The sequence below is a fragment of the Hemitrygon akajei genome, chromosome 29 (assembly GCF_048418815.1).
Source record: "Hemitrygon akajei chromosome 29, sHemAka1.3, whole genome shotgun sequence".
NCBI classification, from domain to species: domain Eukaryota; kingdom Metazoa; phylum Chordata; class Chondrichthyes; order Myliobatiformes; family Dasyatidae; genus Hemitrygon; species Hemitrygon akajei.
Window position 1 is genome coordinate 17,969,270 of NC_133152.1, and position 23,452 is coordinate 17,992,721.

The following is a 23,452-nucleotide window of genomic DNA, read 5'->3' on the forward strand; positions in this document are numbered from 1 at the left end:
TGACCCAAGATCTCACCAGCATGGTTGCCCAGTTATGTCAATGACATTCTCATCCTAGACTCTTAGACCTGGCATTTAACTTCTCTCTTTGCAGCTTGATCCCTTGACTTCCAGATGACCAAACCACAAATAGTAACCATAGGCAGCAAAATCTCTGCCATGGCTATCCTCAACACAGGTGCATTACAAGACTGTGTCCTCAGCCCTCTACTCCCTGTGTGCTCACGATGACAGGTCTGCTCTAACTCCATCCACCAGTTTGCAGAAGACACCATTGTAGTGGGCTAGAACCTTAAACAGTGATGAGTCAGAGTATAGGAAAGATATAGAGAGCCTAGTGGCACGTTGTCGTGACAACAACTTTTCCCTCACTGTTAGCCAAACGCAAGACCTTCAAAAAGGCAGGGTGGGTGTGTTGATAAACAACTTCCTGCTGACATTAAATGGTTAGGAGCTCCAAGTTCTTAGGAGTGAAGGTCACCAGTAGCCTGTCCTGCTCTAACCACACGGGTGGCGTGGCCAAGAAAGTGCTTGTGTACCTCTGCATCTGGTGACCCCATACAACCAGATGGATGTATGTGGATGCATCCATTGTGGCTGGTATAAAACTGATGCAGTATGCAGCTGAACTCTTGACTTGGTTCACCACGGAATGTCCCAAAACTGACGGTGAGTCCAGGGGCAGACAGAAAGCTCAGCTGGCTTCATCTGACCTCCAGTGCAATCCCATGTGGAGATCCCTGGAAGGTGCTGATATGAGCATGATAAAAGTGGTTCTAGGTTCCTAAGTTCCAGTCCTTTAAGCCAGGGCTCTCTCTTAACCCACAGCTGGGTTCTTCCATGACGATATTCAAGAAGAGCAAGCAAAGTTCTCCTGTAATGTTGAACGATATTTAATCGTGAGTCAATGTCACTTAAACTCTGGTCAGATAATTTGTTCTGATTGCTTGTTAGCGCTTGTGCTGTGCACAAAACTAGCGCACTCAATTATAATCTTACAGCAGAGGCAATATGTCAAATATACCTTACAGCTGTAAAAGCCCCTCACAACATCATGTGATGTAAAGGACAATATTTAAATGCTTAACAACACATGCAAAATGCTGGGGGATCTTAGCAGGTCATGCTGAATAAATAGTCGACGTTTCGGGCCGAGGCCCTTCTTCAGGACATAAATGTGTATCATTGCTGTAGGGAATCATAGTGAAGTTATACAGATCAGAACTGCTGTCTCCTTTGAGGATACAGAAGTGCATGCTCCACACTTCAGAGTGCTCCTGCCCCACTCATGTGTACATATAGCACTTTCAAGTACTCATCAGAGCTGGTACTCAGACATGCCTTCCGCAGAGTGTGAACCAGGCAACGTGCAAGGCATGTTGGCCTTCAAAATGCACAGAATGCTAACTAATCTGCTGGCAGGACTCTTATCCATTGGTCCTCCATTGCTTCTTAAGTTGTGGTCTATAACATGTTTCAATAGTCTAGTCAGTGATTCTGTGAGGTATCTGCCGTCTTGGAGTATGAACTCCCTAGGCACACACATTCTTAGCTGCCCAGCTGTGGGAGACAAGAAGGGGTGGCATCAGTATCTGGTTGAGGTTGAGGCAGAGGCATTACTTCCACTACAGCTCTTCACCCTCACATGTTACTGAAAATCTCCCGTTGAGTAAAGTGGTAGGTTTGGGCGAGCAGTAGTGGGGTGCAAGGCACTCTCAATTGCATAGTGCTGAAACACAGCAAGCTGGTTGAGGCAGTGTTACACTTCAGCAAACATCTTCCGATAATCCTTTTATTTAAAACGAATCTTTTCATTCTTCAAGAAAAAGTGATATTCTTCATGTGTTAAAGAAAGACTTGAGGTGAAGTGGTAGAATATTCAAGTACAGAGAGAAGGGATTTCGTAAGAAGAAAACCAAAGGGGTATATGTAAGGTCTGAAGAAAGATTTGTTGAGAGCAATAGCTCTATGGCCATCTGTTAGTGGTGTTGTACATGTTTTAACACTCATCTCACATCTTATCATGATTTTTGTTATTGTAGTCATTTAATTATTCCAATCTGTTCTGTTCTCAGAACCTAAATCTTACTGTAGCTCAGGACTGGACCAGAGCCCTGCAGAGGCTAATCAGGATTAAGGAGGATGAGATCCAGTCAGCAAACAAGTGCCACCTCCGTCTCCTGTTACCAGGGAAACCAGACAAGTAAGGGGGAAGAGGTGTGGGAGGTGGGAGTATTTTGTGGGGAGGAGTAGAGTTAAGTCTGAAGTGATGTCCTACAGCCTCACTTTAATCTAAGCATTTCAGATTTGCCCGCAGATTTGTGTGCCAATGAGTTATTCTGGGAATTGTTTCCCTAAATACAATTGCAGATATTTTTAAGCTGCAATCTAAAGATAGGGAGCTAAAATGTTTTTGAAGGAACTGGGTTATACTGGAGGCATTTTCCAATACGTGGGTTGCAGAGCATGTTGAAGTTAAAAAGAACACCTTCAAGCCGCTGTGTCTGAAATGAAAACCCACGTGTTTATACTGGAATTACTCAGCAAGTTAGGCAGCACCAGTGGAATGAAAAGAAGAGCTTAACCCTTCAGATTGAATGTCCTACTTCCAACTGGAAAAAAAAACAATTCTGTTTAATTCGCAAAGATTATAAGGGAGGGATTCTATCAGTGATATTCCCTTTGTCTAACACTCTCTCCTCTTTCCTCTCTGAAGGTTCACATTTGTTTACTTTCCCCAGTCCAGATGAAGGACTAACCTGAAACTTTAATTCTGTTTCTCATTCCACAGTTGCTACTTGACCTGCTGAGTGTTTCCAGTATTTTGTGTTTTGTTTTTGTTGTATTTTGCGACTCAGTTTTGTGAAACTGGTTTCATTTTCCTTCTGTTTTATTAGTCTGACCAGCAAATGTCTGATGAATTGCTGCACTTGAAATATTTCCTCAAATCTGCTGTCCTTAAGACCATAAGATGTAGGAGCAGAATTAGGTTATTTTGCCCATCTGTCTGTTTCACCATTTCATCATGGCTGCTCCATTTTTCCCCTCAGCTCAAATCTCCTACCTTCTCCCTGTATTCCTTCATGTCCTGACCAATCAAGAATCTACGAAACTCTGCCTTAAATATACGTAAAGACTGGGCCTCCACAGCTGCCCATGGCAACGAATTCCGCAGATTCACCACTCTCTGGTTAAATAAGTTCCTCCTCATCTATTTTGAGGCTGTGTCCCCTGGTCCTAGACTCTGCCACTAGAGGAATCATCCGCTCTATCAAGTCCTTTCACCATTCGATCAGTCTCAATGAGGTCACCCCTCATTCTTCTGAATTCAAGTGAATACAGGCTCAAAGCCTTCGAACCCTCTTCTTGTGACAAGCCATTCAATCCTGGAATCACTTTTGTGAACCTCCTTTGAACCCTCTCCAGTATCAGCACATCCTTTCTAAGAAGAGGGGTCCAAAACTGCTAATGATGCTCTAAGTGAGGTCTCTCCAGTCCTTTATAAAGCCTTAGAATTACATCCATGCTTTTGTATTCTAGTCCCCTTGTATTGAATGCTACATTGCATGTGCCTTCCTCACCACAGACTCAACCTGCAAAAGAACCTTTAGGGAATCCTGCTCAAGGACTCCCAAGTCCCCTCGTGTCTCAGATTTTTGAATTTTTTCTCTGTTCAGAAAATAATCTACGCTTTTTATTTCTTCTACCAAAGTGCATAACCATACACTTCCTGACACTGTATTTCATCTGCCACTTCTTTTCCCATTCTCCTAAGTCCTTCTGTAGCCCCCCCCACTTCCTCAAAACTACCTGCCCCTCTGCTTATCTTCATATCGCCCACAAGCTTTGCAACAAGGTCATCAATTCCATTTTCCAAGTCATTGACAAATAATGTCAATGCAGTCCCAACACAGATCACTGTGGAACACCACTAGTCACCAGCAGCTAATCAGAAAAGGTTCCCTTTATGCCCACTTTTTGCCCCCTGCTCATCAGCCACTGCTTTATCCATGCCAGAATCTTTCCTGTAATACCATGGGCTCTTATTAAGCAGCCTCATGTGTGGCACCTTGTCAAAGGCCTTCTGAAAATCCAAGTGCACGGCATCAACTGATTCTCCTTTATCTATCCTGCATGTTATTTCTTCAAAGAATTCTAACAGAGATCTGTACGGCAAGATTTTCTCCCGAGGAAACCATGCCTATGGCCTGTTTTATCATGTGCTTCCAAGTACCCTGAGACCTCATCTTTAACAGTTGACTCCATCATCTTCCCAACCACTGGGAAGTCAGTCTAGCTGGCCTATAATTTCCTTTCTTCTGTCTCTCTCCCTTTTTGTCGCCTGCCCAAAGGTTCATTTGTTGTGCTTTCCTTCACTGGCACGTCTTTCTTTCTGTAATGCAGTTAATCCTTGGATTGATTTTCAGTTTGGAGGCTTCTGGTGAACAGCATGACCCAAGAACCCAGTTCTGCAAGTTGGGTCTCTCTGACTATGTGGTGTGAACCATGAGAGAGCAGTCTGCATTTACTAAAATATTCTAAGGATGTGAAGTGGTATTTTCTTAACATGACTGGTTAAAATTTTAAAAGTAAAAATACATCTCAGCAGCTTTTGGCACTAAGCATCTTATTGGTAACAAAATTAGTAGAATTTCTCTATTATTTTTTGAAGATGACATTTTCTAAATCCACTTGCAGAAGGTGCCTTTCAACTGTTTGTAAAAGGGCTTAGCTTTTAATCTATAATTCTCAGCACTTGCTCCTTGAGAGAGCATTACAAAAATGGCTTAATAACAAGTAAACTCCCTTACTTGACTTTTTGAAAACTGGTTAAGGTTTCTTCTTTCGAGTAAAACTAAACTGATTAATTGTCTTTTTTTCTCCATATCTTTCCTTACAGATCTGGGAGGCCAGTTAGCTTTATGGTGGTATTTAACACGCCAAACGCCCGCAGCAAAATCTCTTGGGTGAATCAGCTGCACATGGCTAAAATTGCACTAAGTAGGTAATGGTCTGGTGATGTGCAAACTTATATCCCCTCCCCATGCACCTCCTAACTTGCTAATGAGAGTTAATGTTGCCTGTTCGTACTCTGGTGATCGAATTCGGGTACCAGTGACAATGAGCACTAGAATTTACCAGATTTGTGTGTGGGTGGGAGCTTGAGTATTCATATCAGGGTGGATAAAGCAGAGTTATTTTAACCTCTGTAACTTCACTGTTTCTCTATCAGTAATTATAGATAGCAGATGACATAGCTGGACTCCACAGATATGCTTGACAGACAGACAGACAGACATACTTTATTGATCCTGAGGGAAATTGGGTTTCGTTACAGCTGCATCAACCAAGAATAGTGTAGAAATATAGCAATATGAAACCATAAATAATTAAATAATAATAATAAGTTAATTATGCCAAGTGGAAATAAGTCCAGGACCAGCCTATTGGCTCAGGGTGTCTGACGCTCCGAGGGAGGAGTTGTAAAGTTTGATGGCCACAGGCAGGAATGACTTCCTATGATGCTCAGTGTTACATCTTGGTGGAATGAGTCTCTGGCTGAATGTACTCCTGTGCCTAACCAGTACATTATGGAGTGGATGGGAGTCATTGTCCAAGATGGCATGCAACTTGGACAGCATCCTCTTTTCAGACACCACTGTCAGAGAGTCCAGTTCTACCCCCACAACACCACTGGCCTTACGAATGAGTTTGTTGATTCTGTTGGTGTCTGCTACCCTCAGCCTGCTGCCCCAGCACACAACAGCAAACATGATAGCACTGGCCAGCTTCGTAGAACATCCTCTGCATTATGACTTTGTCCCCACTCTGAACCATGGGCAGGTCAGTTTAACATGAACGAGCTCCATTAAAGAATCGGCCTTCCCCTACCAGACCCCTGACCCTAGGCTTTTACCAAATGAATAATTTAGTTTGAACACAGGCAGTGGGATCATTCCCGGCATTAATTGAATCGAGGCTCGTAGACCTGTCAAAATCCTAATAATGGATGGAGTAATTGACCATTTTTAATATAAAAAGTAAGAAAATTGAAGTATAGGCATTCAGCTTTTTAAATAAAAATTTCAAGCTGTTCATACTGTTTGATGATGGCAGCCTTTTATCCTTGGCCTCGAGCTAATAATTACACGAGTAAATGGAGTTCTTCAAAGCAGAAATGTTTCATCTCAGAGAGAAGATGAGATGCAAGTGCACGAAGCCACAGCTTACCCTTCGCCATGGTGACGTGTTCTTCTCCCCACTCTTCTCACGGAGCATTGTCAAACAATTGCATGTACCGAGTTGACCTGAAATGACAAACGCCTCCTGCTGGACAGCCTCTGTCTGTATCCTGACTCCAACTAATTGCAACATCTGACAAAACTTGCTCTCCAAATCTGATCTGTCAGCTGGTTTTTGAGATTAATTAGCTATTCTTTTGAGGGGTGTAGGTTGCTTTTCACTTTGAGGGCACTTAATTACCTAGCAATTCATTGCACAAAACGGATTTTAATGGTTTCTGATCTACACAGGCCATAAAATGGTCTCATAACTGCTCTCTGAGACTGTTGGAACATTCTCATTATGGATAAGTGGAAATTATTTAACACCAGTGTTTTAATCAGGAGTTAAAGACTGAGATGTCTTGAAAGCTGCTGTAGTAAATCTTTGCCTGGTTTAACTCTGAGACATGCTAACTGCAAGGCACTGAGTTTGGTCTCCTGCGAGTCAGGAAGTGCAATGTTCACAGCAAGGCTCAGCAGGACCTGTTGCTCAGCTGGGAATATTTTGTTGTGGCTGGATTAAGATCTCCTCATGGGTAACACAGATGAAAATCTGGAGGAACTCAGCCTGCAGGCAGCATCTGTAGAAAAGAGTAAATAACCAATGTTTTGGGTCGAGACCTTTCTCCAGGGCTGGAAAGGAATGAGAGAAGAAAGAGTAAGAAGATGGGGAGCGGGGAGGAAGGAGTACTAGGTGAAACTGGGCGGGGGTGAGGGGGGTTAAGTAAAGAGCTGGGGAAGTTAATTGATGAAAGAGATAAAGGGCTAGAGAAAGGGGAATCTAATAGGAAAGGACAGAAGGCCATGGAAGAAAGGGAAGGTGGAGGAGCACCAGAGAGAGGTGATGGGCAGACAAGGAGATAAGGTGAGAGAGGAAAACAAGAATGGGGAATATTAAAGGTGAGGAGAGGGTGGGCAATTACCGGAAATTCACGAAATTGACATTCATGCCATCAGGTTGGAAGCTACCCAAGTGGAATTTAAAGTGTTACTCCTCCAACCTGAGTGTGGCCTCATCGCGGCAATAGAGGAGGCCATGGGTGTTCTGTTAGGTCTTGCAGAGTGAATGGCCATGTGAACGAAGTATCAGGATGAGAAGCTGTGTCACTGTGTGGTTATATATCTCAATCACTTCAGGAGTAAGATAGTGAAGGAAGCTCGGTGATTTTGAAAAGTATTATTTTGAATTGCTCAAATCTAATTACAGGTGAATTAGAATTAATATGTGAAACTTTATGATTGAAATATGCTGAGTGTCTTCTTTTAACTGTCTTGTCAATTAATTTATCTTCCTTCTCTTTCTCATATCCCCAGCAACAGAGAACCAGCCTGGCTGGTTCTGTATCGAGGACGACGGAAAGACAAAGGCTCCTTTTTGGTGTCCTTTACTTGCCTGTCGTATGCCCATGTATGGCTCAAAGTGTCAGGACCTGAAGGTAAGGTAGGAAAAGGCTTCAAGCAGTCCCATGGTCTTTAAAATGTTTAGGTATATGTGTTTGTCTTTTTGTTTCTGAAGAGTGATCATGTTTTCTAGCAGCACATGTTGCACTAGAAGGGCAGTATGATGGTACAGCAGTTAGTACTGCCTCCTGACATACCCAGGAATCCAAGTTTAATCCTGACTTCTCCATAATCACTGGGGCTTTCCACCAGGTGGTTTGGTTTCCTTCCATGTTCCAAAGAGATGCTAATAGATTTCTGCAAAATATCTGTTTGTATAGATTAGTGGCAGAAAAGATATCAAGTTCATTGTCACATGCACACCTACACGTATGCACACATGCATTGAAAAAACATACTTGCAGCCAGATCACAAGCACGTAACATCATATCAGCAGCTTTCACAAAAAAAACATACTTTACACAATTTTTACAAGGAAGGTCACAATTAAGCAAAAAAAGAGTCAATTTTAGTGCAGAGGTCATTGTCTTGCAAAACTGTAGTAATTAGTGTTTTCCTGGTTGGTTGGTTCAAGAACAGATTAGTTGAAGAAAAGTAGTTAGTCTTGAACCTGGTGGTGTGGAACTTAAGGCTTTTGTATCTCCTGCCTGCGATAAGAGGGCTCGGTCTGGATAGCGGGGTCTTGGTAAGTGTTGCCTTGTGAGGCAGTGCCTCTTGCGGTTTCTATGAATGGTGGGGAGCGATGTACCTATGATGTATTTGGCAGAGTCCACTGTTCTCTGCAGCTTCTTGTGCGCTCTTGCAGTACACACAGTCAGGACATTTTCAGCAGTACATGTGAGAAGTATGTTTCGGTGAGTGATGATAAGACTCGTAAGAAAGTAAAGAAACTGGCACACTTGTGACTGAACCTGTGTGCTGGGTCCAGGATGAATACCCAGGAATTTAAAGCTGCGACACTCAGCTCTTGAGTTTCGCTGACGGTCAGCGAGAAGCTGTTGCTGCAATGCCACTCAACCTGGGGAACTGATGGACAGAGAGTAAGTTACAGCTATACAAGGCATTAAGGAGCTAATGGAACCAGTCTGGACCCGATGGGTCTAATAGTTACCTCTCTTGCCATCGTAAGGTAAGGACATCCCAAATCATTTATAATCATGAGAGGATTAATTCATATGATGTCACTACAGATGTACTGTGAAGAGCATTCTGACAGGCCGCATCCCTATCTAATGTGGTGGTGGGGGGGGGGGGGGGCTACTGCACAGGACCGGAAGAAGCTGCAGAGGGTTGTAAATTTCTGCCCCCCTGCGATCTGATTCCTAAATTGGCATTGAACCCTTGAACACTACCTCACTTTTTAAAATATACAGTCGGCCCTCCGTATTGGCGGGTTCCACATCTGCGGATTCAACCAACCATGTATCGAAAATACCCAAAAAAAAATTCCAGCAAGTTCCAAAAAGCAAAACTTGAATTTGCCACCCGCCGAGGACTACGCTGAATCCACGTGAATGAAGTGATGTGTAGGCATACCCTGCTGTAGCCTCCCGCCATTTCACAATTCCTCGGTCTTTCTCCAGCACTCATTGTTTGACCATCGTTCGTCTCGCGTCACGTTCGTTCGCTACTTGTGTTGTGAGCGAGAGGAAGGAGTTTAAGGCTAGTAAGGGATGGCTGGCTAGATATGCAAAGCGCTACAGCCTCAAGAACTTAAAGATCATGGGAGAATCGGCATCGGCTGATGCCGAGGCAGCATCAGCGTTCCCAGAAAAGCTACAATGGTTGCGTCTGTACTGAACATGTACAGACTTTTCTTGTCGTTATTCCCTAAACAATACAGTATAACAATTATTTACATAGCATTTACATTGTATTAGGTATTATAAGTAATCTAGAGATAATTTGAAGTATACAGGAGGGTGTGCGTAGGTTATATGCAAATACTACACCATTTTATATAAGGGACTTGAGCATCTGCGGATTTCGGTATCCGCAGGGGGTCCTGGAGCCAACCACCTGCGGATACCGAAGGACGACTGTATATTATTTCTGTTTTTTGCACAATTTGTAATCTTTCATTATTTGTATTCAGTAATTGATCTCCTTATTTATTATTTTTTTCTTTCTTCTATGTTATGCATTGCATTGAACTGCTACTGCTAATTTAACAAATTTCACGACACATACCAGTGATAATAAACCTTATTCTGATTCTGAAATGGATCCCACTACAGACACAGTTTTACATAACTATGCATGATTTTGGGATTTAATTTTCATTGTTTTACTTAATCCTTTTTCAAGGTCTGTATCACCAATCCTCTTGGGCAAAGGATGGCATGAGTGAAGTTTGCTTTTGTTTGTAAAGTTTCGTGATGCTATTCATTCCGTCTGCTTTGTGCCTCAAATGACAGGTGGCTTCCGCTGGTGGTGGTCTGTGACCTTTCAGGTGCTGCTATCTTAAATCAAAGCACATGACTCCTGCCCACTTTGGCCCGTTCCAAGTGCATTTTTTTTTAATTTTTTTATTAGTTTTTCAAAACATTTTACAAAATTAAAAACCCCAAATCCCAATGAGGAGCATTAATACAGAGCAAGGTTAAGCATACAATAACAATATGCTACAGAGGAAGAGAATTTAACAAAAAAGCACTTAAATTAAAGACAAGTGAGCTTAGTGTCCTCCCCAAACCCCACAACACAAGAAAAAAAAACAACAATTCCAGACCAACCACCACACAATATAGAGAATATAAGTCCGGACAGTCAAACTTCCAGACCGTGAATACACTTAGCAACAGAGGATAATAATGCCTACTACCAGAAAAAAAAAAGGGAGCTGAAAGCAAGGGACCGAAAAGAAAAAAAAACCCTAGTCAAGAGGAAGGTTATGAAAGTACTCGATAAAAGGCCCCCAGATCTTATGGAACTTTAAATCCGAATTGAGAACTGAATAATGAATTTTTTCGAGGTCCAAGCAGGCCATAATGTCGTTAAGCCATTGCGCATGAGTGGGCGGGGCAACATCTCTCCATCTAAGGAGGATCAAGCGTCTCGCCAGGAGAGAGGCAAAGGATAGTATTCGGCATTTGGTCGGACCCAGACATAAATCTGTCTCGCCCCAAAAACCGAACAGAGCAATTAAGGGGTTAGGTTCTAGGTGCTGATTCAGAATACCCGATAGTGTAGTGAAGACATCTTTCCAGAATTTCTAGTGCATTTTAATCTGGCATCCGTCCTTGGTCACTCCAGGCAATGTGTGTGATGGTATTCAGTACAATACACAAGTATCTCCACTGTTGCCTTTCATCATTTGAGCACCTGGCTTTGCCTTTGTCTGTACTTAGTGTGAGGCACTACTCATCAGAAAAATTTCTGTGAAATACATAGTTTGATTTTCAGAGCCAGGGCAAAGCAATGTGACCAAAGAAACCAGCGCCTCTTCCAATATTGCCACCTTGCAATATTACATGGTTTATTTTCTCTCCAAAACTCTTGAATCCATATTGGCCTTCGTAGCTACTTTCCTCTCTAATTTCTAATGTTTAGTTTTCACACATAGAGCATAATGTCTCAGATTGTGCATGAAAGGAATGAACGGGTTGGCTTAGAATAGGGGCCAGAAAAAGCTTAAGTGAAAGACTTGTGAAAGACTTTTGAATAAGTACATGGATAGGAAAGGTTTAGAGGGGTATGGGCCAAACACAGAGAAATGGGACTAGCTTAGGTGGTCACCTTGGTCGTCGTGGAAGAGTTGAGCTGAACGACCTGTTTTCATGTTGAAGTACTCTGTGGCTTAAAAGTGGTGAAGCCATTTATTGAGGTATACTGCACTTGCATTTTGCAATTCCCCCCAGGCAGGTGATGAAGAAAATTTGCTTGCCATTGTATCACAATTCTCATTATGATGCATTTAGCAATTGAAATTGGAGGGGTTTTAAAAGAAATGATCTTGTGGATACTTGTGGGGAGTAACCCTGCATTAAATGCTGGGGTGAGGGTGATGAGAGTGGAAAACAGATGAATTGTGTAATGTACACCACTTGTGCCACCCACTGTGTTATTTGGGCAATTGTTCTTAGCCTTTTTGACTCCAATATTTTGGATTTGTAAGATTAAAATTTAGCAGTCTCAGAATAGCAGCCTGAAATCCAGTGTTATCTAAATGCTAATCACTAATTGGAAGCTGGAAGGGGAATGTAGTGAATGAAACTAAGTGAAACATTTGGCTGATGGCTTATTAAACATAATTTTTTTTTTATTTGCTTTTGGATGGGTAGAAGAGGTGGACTAGCAGCTTGGAAAGGTGAAATGGCTGTACTTTTTAATCTATTCCTGGAGCTCTGTAGGCAGTTGTTTTGCATGCATCAAGGTGTGGCAGAAAGCAAACAGGATGAATCAGTACTCACTGTATTTTGCCAGCACTGTGCAAGTAGTTCTTCTACAAAGAAGGCTTGTAGACAGTGATACTCGAAGACTTTTCTGCTTTTTGGTGCCAAGAATCATTTGCACTCATTTGCAAGACTAGAGCAGGTAGATTGAGATGAGACTAGACCTATCATGGGGAAACGCTGACACTAACTAAAGAATTTTGCCTTCTCAACTGACAATCATCCTGGGGCTTTCATGCAAATATAACACTCCAAAGTTGTAGCCTGTTGCTAATAATGACGTTCCCAAGTTTAACTCCTCACAAGGTTAGCAGTGTAGCACAAATTGCAATTCCCCAGCATTTGTTTTGGAGAATTTGCCAAAGTAACCTCTGCTAGATTAAACATGGTGCAGGAACAGAGTCTTCATCTGTTTTAATGGAGAGGCAGAATTGCTTTAATTCATTTTAACTTATTTTTATTTTAAGTATTTGTAAAGTATATTTACATAATATGAATTTTATTATTTATTTTTGTACAGCTTGTGCACTAATAATTTTAGAATGCTTAGAGTGATTCTGTGTGTTAAATTATCAGAAATATACATGGTGTTTAACAGTTGGCTAAACTAGGAGGCATGGTTTGGTTATCTCCATATATTTCATAGGAAAATCCTTTTCTGGTTCTCTGCTCCATTATTTAAACATGGAGCATCCTTCAGTTAGCTTTCCTTTCTGTCAAATACTCCTGTCTAATCTACTCAAGACTGAGCTTTTGGTAAAGAAACCAGCATCTGGTGAATGGTTAGACCTCTTAGACCTGTGCTCAAGCATTCGTCAACAGCAATAGCTCTCATTTACCTTGTGTTTTAATGTAATAATCCTTCCTAAAGGGGAAGAAGACAGCATTGTTAAAACTTAACGATTGGTCCAATATGAAACTAAGGAAGAGGGAGTTGCTTTTTTGTTGCCCTCATTGGAACATGTTATTAGAAGCAGGAGCAGGCAAGAGAGCGATTGAAACCAGCTTCATCTTTTCAGTGGAATTATGTAGATTACTTCATAAGATGACTGCGTGTTCTATCGCAGTGACTTCTGTAGCGTGAACCAGAGGTGGTGGTGTCTTTCATAAACTTAATTTTTATGATCCTGAGATCCCACTGGATATTAAGGACTTAAAGTATTGCAGGTCTGCTTGATCAGTGAGCTGTTAATTGGTGGAGAATCTGAAGGAGCTGGACTTTGTGTGGATCACGCTGCTGCCTGCATCAGAGAGGCATCAGATGAGTTGGTGTGCGATGGCGGTGTGCAATCTTTACAGCGAGTGTTCATCTTAGTCAACTTTCCTGTGCACAACTCTGTTGGACATTGTTAATGTAGAATGTTGCAAGTCTAATTCACAGCACCTGGCAGTCTGCTGAACTTTACTTCTAGCAGCCTTGAGGATCTGTAGGTTCCTCTCGATTGGTGAACTTGGCTAGGGCAGCACTTTTAGCTTCAATGATGGGGGCCACTCGGTGGATTTGGCTTTGACCCAGTCATTCGTTTTGGAGGTCCTCTTCCCAAGGAAAACTAAGGCTGGGCTGTAGATGGTATTCTGCAGAAGTTCCCATTTCTCTGTGACAGAGTTTCCAGGCCTTTGGGCAATTAGTTCTTTCTTGAAGGACTTGGCAAACTACTACAGCAGGTCTCAGTGAGGCATCTCCCTCACATCAATGTGAGGGTTCCCTTCTTGTCTAGCATGATGGAGTTTCTTTAACTGCAGTCATGCAACACACTGGTTTGTGTTGCCATCTGTGCTATGGTGGATGCATGTGAAAAGCACACTGCCAAGGAATGAGCACCTGACCAGGGTCAAGTCCAGCTGGAGCCAATGTCGGGAGTAAGAGTATCTCGAGGAAACCTTGTATTGAAACTTGGTCTAGGAATATTAGTTCATGATACATAGGTTATGATAGGTGCAAAACTCCAGCAATCGCTGTTTGCTCTTGTACATCTTGCCCATGCCAAAGTGACCTAGGCAGGACGGCCATGAGTCATGATCTGCACACACTCTGGTTTTGAAGAACAAGATGTTCCTTACTGGGGGTATTCCTGAGGGTGGCTGCAAAGTTCTTATAAAACTTGTGTTTTGCCTCAGATGTGGAGCCTAACTTGGGAGCGTACACACTGACAAGAGTGTGGTGTTGAGGCAAAGAGTAAACTGTCATTCAGATCCATTGCTGCCTGGTTCCACCATCTTCCACAATGTGTTCCTCACTGCAAAGCCTACTCCTTGCTCTCCGGGTTAGTCAGGGCCTTTTCCTTGCCAGGAAAAGGCATAGTCTTTCTTGTTTAGTGTGCCCAAGTCATCCAGATTCATCTCCTGGAGAGTGGCTATGTCCACATGAAGTCTCTTGACAGTTTATAACAGTTGTCTTGCTGACATCACCAATGTCTTGGAAGTAATCATAGAGGCCAGTCATCATTGTCCAAACATTCCAAGATCCCAGTTTTAGATCTGGTCTCTTTTGTTGTGTTGGCTTGGCTGATGCAGTGTTTTCAGTCTGCAGGTCGGATAATACCTAATCCCCATGCACTCAATGAGCAAAGCGGACCTTAGCGAGAATGGACACTTTAGACTTTAGATTAATGTTCTACCTGATCTTCTGATGTAGGGTATAAACCCAAAGTATCAGCTTCCTTTTTCACAAAGATTCCACCATCCTAGTCCAGCTCCAGCATTTTCTATCTTTCCTTATTTTTTGGGATAGGTCTTTTTTTAAAAAAATTATTACTGTTTTGTAGCCATGATGGGCAAATTGGTGTTTTGAGCTTGCAAGAATCTAGTTTATTTGGTAACTGACCTCAGCTCTAGTTAAAGGATTGATAAATCCACCTGTTTCTCCTAGGAATGAATTCAAGCTCTTCTATGACCCCTTTCTCTCAATTATCAGGGCATTTAAGGTATATGAGGTGATTAGGTATAATATTTGAAGATGAGGTTGAGGAATGATCCTCCATATGTTGAATTTTTTTCTGTGCACTTTCCGATATGTCCCAAAATATGTTGTTTAAAGTTAGACTTCTCTGCTTATTCCTGCTGTCCAATATTAACAAATTACACATGGATAATTGATGTTGCTGTCATATCTATGTACATTGCCTTAACAGTATGAGTCATTTAAGAATTTGCGCCTTTCGGTCCACTGGTTAAGGTGACTAAACAAATGGGTTTCTGTGAGCTTTTTTGATTTGAGTGTTATTTTCTCTGTAAACCAAGTACAACATTTTTTTCACTCTTCAGCTCATACTTCATACTGCGGCATGGGTATGTTCCAACCTTGAAGATCTTCTACTGAGATACTAAAGGACATAAAAGCAGTAAATAAATTATTGACTATGTCAGCTGTTGGTTGATGGGAAAAATAATAAAGTCACATTGTTGTTTCAAATAATATCACCAAAGGAGACTGATAGGGCCTTAAGCTTTATGTTTTCCCCAACTGAAAACATTTCTGGCATAGCACCCTCTCGGTACAGTATTAAAGAATCAGCCTAGAGTTGTACTTCACTTCCTGGAATGTGGATTCAAACTTTGCCTTTTCAACTCGGGAGTGTTCCCACTGAGCCGGGACTGATTGCTCAGTTGTTGATGCAACACCTGTGGAGTAAGCCAATATACTCTGAGATTAGTTGCTTGGGAAAAGTCTGCAGGATATGTTACTGTTTCGTAACTATATGATGCAAGTGGAATTGCTGCATTGAATTACACCTGCATTGTTGATAATCTTCTGGTGTTTGAGTAGGAAGTAAAAAGATCTGGTGACAAAGCTGAAGTGTTTATTTTAAATGATAATCAGAAAATTTGGCTCATCATAGTTGTATTGATCAAAACAATAAGTTACCTAGCTGAGTCTCAACTTCTAGCATTGGGCCTGTAACTGTGTGTAGATAACAACTCTTTAAATACACATCCAAGCATTGTTTAAATACGGTCAGAGCTTCTGGAATCCTTTCAGTCAGTGAGTTCCAGAGCACAATCATCTTCAAGAAAATTTTCTTCATTGCCCCTCCAATCCATTTGCCAATTACTTTAAATCTAGACTACTTGTTTTTGACTCCTTTGCCTAGGGAGTAGGCTCCTTGCTATTTTTTCTAACTAGATCCTTAACATCGGATGCAACTCAGTTGTCTCCTTTTGCCTCCATTCCAAAAAGAAACAACCACACAATTTCCGACCATTCCTCATTGCTGAGTTCTCCTGGTAATACACTGATGAATCTCCAAATCCTCTTCAGTATGTTCACCTCTTTCCTATAGTGATGGGAACAGCAGACGGTCCCCAGGCTGTATTCTAATTGGTAGTGAATTTGATTCTGACATAACCTCCCTGATTTTGTATTCTATGCTTCTGCTGATGAAAGAAAGCATCCTTTTATGACTTCTCAACCACCTCATTGAGATCTACTGTATTTAAACTTCAGTGAATGTACATACTGAATTCTCTTTGCTTCTCCACTCTCTTTGGCTCTTCATGCGGCCTTGGATCACCTGAACAATCCAAAGATCTATGTCAGGAAGCATTTTATTGATTACAGCTCAGTGTTTAACACCATCAATCCTACAGTTCTGATCAAAAAATCCCAGAGCCTGGGCCTCTGTACTTCCTTCTGCAACTGGATCCTTGACTGTAGACCACAATCTGTGTGGATCAGAAACAACATCTCCACCTCGCTGGCAATCAAAACTGGCACACCTCAGGGATGTACGCTTAGCCCACCACTCTACTCCCTCCACACCCATGACTGTGTAGCTGGGCACAGCTCAAAAGCCATCTGTAAATTTGGTGGAACAGGTATAGGGCTGGAGAAGGGGGAATCTGATAGGAGAGGGCAGAAGGCCCTGGAAGAAAGAAAAGGGGGGAGCAGCACTAGAGATGGGCAGGCAAAAGAGAGAAAAGGGTTGAGGCTACCCAGACAGAATATAAAGTGTAGTTCCTTCAAACTGAGTGTGGCCTCCAGCATTTTGTGTGTGTTGCTTAGATTTCCAGCTTCTGCAGATTTTCTCTTGTTTGTTCTACGGATACAATTTCCTACCAGTTACTTCCCAGAAAGGTTTTGTTGGGTGGCTGGGGATAATGACAGTGGATTTCATAGACTCTACTTCTCCATTAGCTTCTAAAATGATGGATATATTGCTGAACATGATTCATTGTCCACATTGGTGAGCCCTGCATTCATAATCAGAATCAGGTTTATTATCACAGACATATGTCATGAAATGTGTTGTTTTGTGGCAGCAGTACAGTGCAAGACATTAAAAAATACTATAATTTACAACAAAACAATAAATGGATGTATGATAATAGGCATAGATAGGGTGGACGGCCAGAGACATTTTCCCAGGGCAGAAATGGCTTATAAAAGGGGCTATAGTCTTATGGTGATTGGAGGAAATTACAGGGGGATTGTGATGCGCCATCAATAACTCACGCTGAGACTTAGGAAGTGAGATATCGGCTTTTATTGACTGGAAGAATAAACAGCACTACATCCTGGGGAAAATGAGGGAGAGCAGCAGCCCACAGTCGCCTTTATACAGGGGTCTGTGGGAGGAGCCACAGGAGCAGTCAGCAGGGTCTGTGGGAGGAGCCACAGGAGCAGTCAGACAGGTATATCTAGTTCACCACAGATTGTCAGACGTTTTTTTGATTAAAGTGTGTTAGGTGTTTGGAATACACTGCCGGGGTGGTGGTAGAGGTAGTTACATGAGGGACTTTAAAGGGAATCTTAGATAGGCACATGGATGAAAGCAAAATGGAGGGCTATGTGGGAGGGAAGGGTTAAATTAATCTTAGAGTAGTTTAAACTGTTGGCACATCATCATGGGCCCCAAGGGACTGAACTGGGTGCAATGCAGTATGTTCTAAATAGTGCAGGAAAGGAATAGTGAGGTAGGGTTCATGGACCGTTCAGAAATCTGGTAGCAAAGGGGAAGAAGCTGTTCCTAACACATTGTGTGCATCTTCAGGCTCCTGTACTCCTTCCTGATGGCAAAGGGAAATAAGCTATTCCTAAGAGATTGGGTATGCATCTTCCAGCATTTGTACCTCCTCCCTGATGGAGAAGATGGTATGTCCGATTGATGAAGGTCCTTAATGGTGGATGCTGCCTTCGCGAGGCACCGCCAATTAAAGATGTTCCTCAACAGGATGGAGAGTTGTACATTTATTCAGACCATTACTATCTCCAGGCACTTGATGGCTTGGACACACTTGGTCATGAACAATGAGGGATGGGGAAACCACACGCAGAAAGCTGAGCACATGGACACAACAGTGCCGCCTACTGCCCAACAACATCTTGGTGCTGAAAGCAAGCAGCTAATAGTTTTAAAAATAAGATAGATGGAGATCAGAGATGTATTTCTGTACTGTTGGCATCCTGTCAAGTGGAAGTCTATGGTTTTACACTTGGTTTTCCTATGATTATTGCCATTCCAATTCTTTTCTATAGATTAGTTTGTCCTTTTTAAGATTATACAAAAATGGGTTTATTGGTGATGTAATTATAACTAATAATCACAAACAGTCCAAATGCTATCTCTTAAAAAGCAGTGGGCTCTTTGCTTGTAGCCTGAGTAGAGGGTATCCTTCAGTAGGTAATTTCATCAGGAAAGGCTACAGGGGAAGAACCTATTTAAATTCCTTATCAGTACAGTCATATTGCTAATGTTACTGATTTAACCAATTTGTTCTGATTTGTCTATGCCACCTTTTTACAGGAATGCCATAAACAGTTAAGTGACTTGAGTTAAAATTAGGAGTATGAAGCACTGGAATTCCAGTGCTTCTTGTGGAATGTAACTGAGTCATTGATAACTGGGCTTTTCTGATTGCGAAGCTCAATTCTGCACTGAGCAAAACAGCCAGCAGCTTGCAAGTCAAGTTGTGTGTTAGTCCTGTCCTGTAGCTGATGGTTGTGAGCAGGGCTAGGACTGCACTGAAGGTGCACCGATCTTTCCCGGAAGAGGACCGGCTGATGGGCTTATGATATTTTTCTAATTACAAAGCCCACGCAGAAGCAAACTGCAGCTGTCTGGACTTTCTGTAGTGACTGATGGAAATGGATAATTACGGCTTTTAATTATCTTGCAGCATAAATAACATCAATTTGCATGAGTGACTTCTACCTGTGTCCCTCGTGCAGAGAAAATTCAAACCATCTGTTAACTATTACACTGCATTTATTTTCTAAATACTTTAATCAAATATGATGGAAACTGATGACTGCCTTCATTGTATAACAGTATCTTGTTTCTCAACCTTTTTGTTTCTTCACGGTACAGGAAATATTTTTAGTTTTTCTTTTCTTGGTCAATTTCAGTTCCTGCACTGTGGAACTGAGTCCAAGTAGCACCTAAAATCATTGAACTGTTGGAATACAGGCCACAGAAAGAGGCTGTTAGACCTATTGTGTTCACTGCAGTTTAAATAAATGAATCTCTACAAAAATAAGCTGGATGCTGAAAACCTGAAATTAAAACCAGAATTGCTGGAAATGTTCAAGGCGACATCTTGGAAGAGAAGGAGAGTAAGAGTTATCAATTCAGATCAATGATTTTCTATCAAAACTGGCTCAATCTTTATTGAGTTAAAATCTAAACTCTGCTTCTCCCTTAATATACCTTAATTTTGTTTGAGAGGAGTGTGCATTGAAGGTGATAATCAATTCTTCACACTGTTTTGCATCAAAGTGATCAAATTTGGGTGTATTTCTCAACATTGCCATGCTGTGAGTTGTCATATGATCTGTGCTATACCAGCCAACTCTTCCTGGTATTGGGCTCAGCAATTTTCAATGATTACTCCAAGGCCAGTTATTTTAATTTGGTTCTGCCTTTCAATCATGTGAGGAGGTTCTCTTAATGGATAGTGTGCGGTGGAGACCGAGAATCAGATAAAGGGATATGATTTGCTTTGTTGGAGGAATTCATGTTTCTTTTGTTGTGCTCCTCTGAAGCGAATACTCTTTGTCAACCTTGAATTAGCAAAGCTTACCTTGTTACAATTGTTCAGTATCTAGTTGATGGCTATCTTCCGCATGTCAATACTTTATCAGGTGACAGATGACACAAAGTTGGGTGGCAGTGTGAAATATGAGGAGGATGTTAGGAGGGTGCAGGGTGACTTGGACAGGTTGGGTAAGTGGGCAGACACATGGCAAATGCAGTTTAATGTGGATAAATGTGAGGTTATCCACTTTGGTGGCAAGAACAGGAAGGCAGATTACTACCTGAATGGTGTCAAGTTAGGAAAATGGGAAGTACAGTGAGATCTAGGTGTTCTTGTACATCAGACACTGAAAGTAAGCATGCAGGTACAGCAGGCAGTGAAGAAAGCTAATGGCATGTTGGCCTTCATAACAAGGGGAGTTGAGTATAGGAGCAAAGAGGTCCTTCTGCAGTTGTGCAGGGCCCTGTTGAGACCACACCTGGAGTATTGTGTTCAGTTTTGGTCTCCAAATTTGAGGAAGGGCATTCTTGCTATTGAGGGAGTGCAGCGTAGGTTCACAAGGTTAATTCCCAGGATAGCAGGACTGTCATATGTTGAATGATTGGAGCGACTGGGCTTGTATACACTGGAATTTAGAAGGATGAGAGGGGATCCGATTGAAACATATAAGATTTTTAAGGGATTGGACATGTTAGAGGCAGGAAACATGTTCCCGATGTTGGGGGAGTCCAGAACCAGAGGCCACAATTTAAGAATAAGGGGTAGGCCATTTAGAACGGAGTTGAGGAAAAACTTTTTCACCCAGAGAGTTGTGGATCTATGGAATGCTCTGCCTCAGAAGGCAGTGGAGGCCAATTCTCTGGATACTTTCAAGAAAGAGTTAGATAGAGCTCTTAAAGATAGCAGAGTCAAGGGATATGGGGAGAAGGCAGGAACGGGGTACTGATTATGGATGATCAGCCATGATCACATTGAATGGCGGTGCTGGCTCGAAGGGCCGAATGGCCTACTCCTGCACCTATTGTCTATTGACTTGCTCATTCTTTTTGTCCTTGAGGCAAATTCTACTATATTGGCTGAAGAGCTCCATTGTTGTAGGCTGTGTGGAAGTAGATACATGTGGATTGCAGATGGTGGGATCCGAAGCAATGCACAAAGCATTGAAGGAACTCAGCAGATCAGGCAGCATCTATAGAAGGAAATGGAGCTTCATCTGATAAGTTCAGATGAAGCATCTTGACCTGAAATGTCCTGAAGAAGGGTTTTGGCCTGAAATGCCAACTGTTAATTCACTTCCATAGATGTTGCCTGACTTGCTGAGTTCCTCCAGCATTTTGTGTGTGCTGCTTTGGATTTTCAGCATCTGGAGACTTCATGTCTCTAAAATGTCAGCTTTCCATTTCCCTTCATAGATGCTGTTGAGTTCATCTGTCTGTATGGAATTATTTACTAGAAGATGTGGGAAAGTTTCAAGTCAGCTCGTGGCAAACTTCTTGGTGGCAATCGAGGAGGGACAATAAATGTTCTTACCATTGACGCCAACATACAGAAAAATGTTAATTTTCCTTAGTCTAGCAGAATAAATCCAGTTGTGGAAAATGTCTGTTATTCTTAAACTTGATTTATTATAATTTGTTTAAAGCATTTTTATTATTGAGATACAGCATAGCCCTTCAAGCCATACCATTCAGTAATCCTTCAATTTAACCATAAAACCATATAACAATTACAGCACAGAAACAGGCCATCTCGGCCCTTCTAGTCTGTGCCGACACTTACTCTTACCTAGTCCCACCGACCTGCACTCAGCCCATAACCCTCCATTCCTTTCCTGTCCATATACCTATCCAATTTTACTTTAAATGACAATACTGAACCTGCCTCTACCACTTTTACTGGAAGCTCATTCCACTCAGCTACCAGTCTCTGAGTAAAGAAATTCCCCCGCAAGTTGCCCTTAAACTTTTGCCCCCTAACTCTCAACTCATGTCCTCTTGTTTGAATCTCCCCTACTCTCAATGGAAAAAGCCTATCCACGTCAACTCAAACTATCCCCCTCATTATTTTAAATACCTCTTATCAAGTCCCCCCTCAACCTTCTACACTCCAAAGAATAAAGACCTAACTTGTTCAGCCTTTCCCTGTAACTTAGGTGCTGAAACCCAGGTAACATTCTAGTAAATCTTCTCTGTACTCTCTCTATTTTGTTGATATCTTTCCTATAATTCGGTGACCAGAATTGTACACAATACTCCAAATTCGGCCTTACCAATGCCTTGTACAATTTTAACATTACATCCCAACTCCTACACTCAATGCTCTGATTTATAAAGGCCAGCATACCAAAAGCTTTCTTCACCACCCTATCCACATGAGATTCCACCTTCGGGGAACTATGCACCATTATTCCTAGATCACTCTGTTCTACTGCATTCTTCAATGCCCTACCATTTACGATGTATGTCCTATTTGGATTATTCCTACCAATATGTAGCACCTCACACTTATTAGCATTAAACTCCATCTGCCATCATTCAGCCCACTCTTCTAACTGGCCTAAATCTCTCTGCAAGCTTTGAAAACCTACTTCGTTATCCACAATGCCACCTACCTTAGTATCATCTGCATACTTACTAATCCAATTTACCACCCCATCATCCAGATCATTAATGTATATGACAAACAACATTGGACCCAATACAGATCCCTGAGGCACACCACTCGTCACCGGCCTCCAATCTGACAAACAGTTATCCACCACTACTCTCTGGCATCTGCCACCTAGCCACTGTTGAATTTAATCCTAGCCTAATCACAGGACAATTTACAATGACCAATTAATCTACCAATCAGTACATCTTTGGCCTGTGAGAGGAAACCAGAACACCCGAAGGAAGCCCACATAGTCACACAGAGAACTTACAAACTCCTTACAGGCAGTGGAGGGAATTGATCCAGGGTCGCCGGTACTGTGCACCATTGTGCTAACCACTACGCTACAATGCTGCCCATCAATAGTTATCAACAGATAGGAGAACTGTAATCCCAAAGAATTACTTTGAATTGCCTGCACAATTAAAATGCACCAACCCTTGCTCTTCTAAAAATACATCCTCTGAAGACTTGGCTAGGCTTATCTGCTAACCTTCTGAAATGTTAATGCAATATTTACAATGCAGCAAACAGTATTCTATTGGGATGATTGTCTAGTTCTGTGACCTTCAATTGGGAGAAGAGAGTGCTATGTTCTGAAGAATGATTAGTCCCTGTCACTCTGAAGTGAGATGCATGTCTAATGTCTTGTAAGATTAGAGTTTGAATTGCACATGGCTCTTCTTGGTTTATCTGCAAAGTACTTGACGGTAGAGATCTGGAATATTGGATCTTGGAGCTTGTTT

General features: G+C 41.9%; 1 protein-coding gene across 3 annotated transcripts in view; it reads left to right on the forward strand.

The window, feature by feature from the left end:
* The window catches only part of arhgef10lb (Rho guanine nucleotide exchange factor (GEF) 10-like b), a 197,401-nt gene that overhangs the window by 133,250 nt on the left and 40,699 nt on the right, over window positions 1–23,452 (forward strand). For all 3 annotated transcript variants that reach the window (XR_012096662.1, XM_073031768.1, XM_073031769.1), the window contains 3 exons: window positions 2,076–2,203; window positions 4,901–5,001; window positions 7,599–7,720. Coding sequence is in view for 2 of the 3 variants with exons in the window: in XM_073031768.1 (XP_072887869.1) it covers window positions 2,076–2,203; window positions 4,901–5,001; window positions 7,599–7,720 (351 nt within the window). In the remaining variant the exon portion in view is untranslated. The remainder of the gene's footprint in view (window positions 1–2,075; window positions 2,204–4,900; window positions 5,002–7,598; window positions 7,721–23,452) is intronic.